This window comes from Pteropus vampyrus, unplaced genomic scaffold (assembly GCF_000151845.1).
Source record: "Pteropus vampyrus isolate Shadow unplaced genomic scaffold, Pvam_2.0 Scaffold588, whole genome shotgun sequence".
NCBI classification, from domain to species: domain Eukaryota; kingdom Metazoa; phylum Chordata; class Mammalia; order Chiroptera; family Pteropodidae; genus Pteropus; species Pteropus vampyrus.
The window spans coordinates 215,205-217,167 of NW_011889369.1; the positions used below are offsets into that span (position 1 = coordinate 215,205).

The window sequence follows — 1,963 nt, forward strand, 5'->3', positions numbered from 1 at the left end:
GAGCCACGCACAGACACAGACCCCCTCTGACCATGCAGACCAGGGCCAGACATGCAGGGCCAGGACCTGACCAGTGGCACACGTGCCTGCGCACGAGGCTGACCCACCGTGCCGGCCTCACGTGGCTCTGCCCGGAGCAGCCTGGCTGCGGCAGTAGGCACACTCTGCCTGCAGCCCCTCTCGAAGGCTGTTGGAGGTCTGTGCTCCCCCTGGACACCAGTGCCGGGGGGCCAGCCTGGTGCTCATCGACCACCTCACTCGTGCCTGTGCCTGGCAGCTGCTCAGGGCAGGAGCCGAGGGAGCAGAGCTCCCTCAGCTGTGTGACAAGTGGGTAGCGCTCTCCACACCCTCCACACTCCGCCCGCCTGCCACATCCCCTGCAGAGGGCAGGGGGCAGGAACACTCACAAAGGCCCTGGGACCCAGGTGGGGAGGGCGCATGTCCCTGGGTCCCGGGCCTCCTCTGGGGGTCCTCAGCCACTGGCCCCAGGGGTAAGGACTCAGCAGGAACCACTGCACATGTGCGTGTGTGCGCACACATACGGGGGCTTCCCAGCCCCCCAGGCTGGCCTGGCTGCTTTGGGGGACAGGAAGCCCCGTGGGGACCTCTGCTGGCCCTAGGTAGGTATCGTGATTAGTAGGCTGTCGCCAGGTGTCCTGTGTGTGGCTGCAGCATGCAGGAACAGGCCCCCCGCCCCGCAGTGTGGGACCAGTTCTGCTCAGACTGGGGCTCCCAGAGGGTGGGGCCTAGGCCTCCCCCTTCAGACAGTCGCCGGGGTGCGGGGATTCCCAGCGGAGCCGCGTCTTTGCCTTGATCTCTCCCCGCCCCCCACCACAAGTGGTGTTTGGGGGTTTCCTCCCGTCCATGTCTTCACCTGCTAGTCGTGGGCCCATGCTGGAGGGAGTCCTAAAGCCTGGGGCCCAGGGGAGGGGACAGGAGCCTGGAGCGTCCGGCCCTTCTGAGACACGCCCCCGCCCGCACTGCCTGGGCCAGCGCTGCTCTGTGGCTGGCTCAGAGGAAAGAACAGAGGCGGATCCAGAAGCCTCGCTCCCCGGACGCCCCTGCCCCCCAGCCGAGCTGGCAGTGGGGAGAGGGTGCCCCACAGCCCCTCGGAGCTCACCGGTGAGGATGGCCACGCTGTCGAAGCAGCCGTCCAGCTTGCTGAGCAGGACGGAGAGGAAGCTGTCTGCGGCCAGCACGCTGGCGTCCCGTGTGCTCTGGTCATAAACGACCACATCCTGTGGCTCGGTCGCCTCCACCTGGGGGCCGTGAGGGCAGAGGTCAAGGCTCACTAGGCACCTGCTAAAGGCCCCCACCCCCTGCTGAGGAGTGGGTGGGGGGCGCTTAGGTGACGGGCGGGAGGGACTGCTGTGACACCTTGCTGCCTGCAGGGGACGGCAGGAACCCGGCTGCCCACTTCACGCCCGGACAGGTGTAAACCCATGGCCCACAGGCAGAGCCTTGGAGCAGGCAGAGACGAAAGACACTGGTCCCCAAGGCAACCAAGCCCTCACGCACACTCACAGGAGTGACAGGAACAGACACTCCTGGGCCTTCACCGCGGGCCAGGCCCACGAGGAGGAGACGCAGGTGAACATAACAGGGTCCCCAGGAGGCACATACGGCTGACCATGGGGACGGGAGGGCGCGGCCTCGGACTGGGCTGGCTCTCAGGATGGCCAAGGCATTTTTAGGGTCCCCCAGCAGGCCCATTTCGGGGATTCAAGGGCAGAGCGCCTTTAAGTCTGGGCTCCCCTCCCCACCGCCCCACCCCACAGGCCAGCAACAGTGTGACTGACGGCTGCAGCGAGAGTCTCCCCAGTTCAAGAGGCAGCAGCTGGAGGCTGAGGTGCCACCTGCCCTCCTCCCCTCCATGAGCGGCCTGGGGCCAGATGTTCAGCAGCTTGGGCTCCAAGAGCGGCTGATGCCCCCGCCCCCCAAGCACACTCAGCCCTTAAGCCAG

At 66.9% G+C, this 1,963-nt stretch overlaps 1 protein-coding gene across 1 annotated transcript in view; it reads right to left on the reverse strand.

Moving 5' to 3' along the window:
* The window catches only part of DUSP8 (dual specificity phosphatase 8), a 13,305-nt gene that overhangs the window by 8,222 nt on the left and 3,120 nt on the right, over positions 1-1,963 (reverse strand). The window contains exon 2 of the mRNA XM_023525660.1: positions 1,121-1,259. Within this exon, the coding sequence (XP_023381428.1) occupies positions 1,121-1,259 (139 nt within the window). The remainder of the gene's footprint in view (positions 1-1,120; positions 1,260-1,963) is intronic.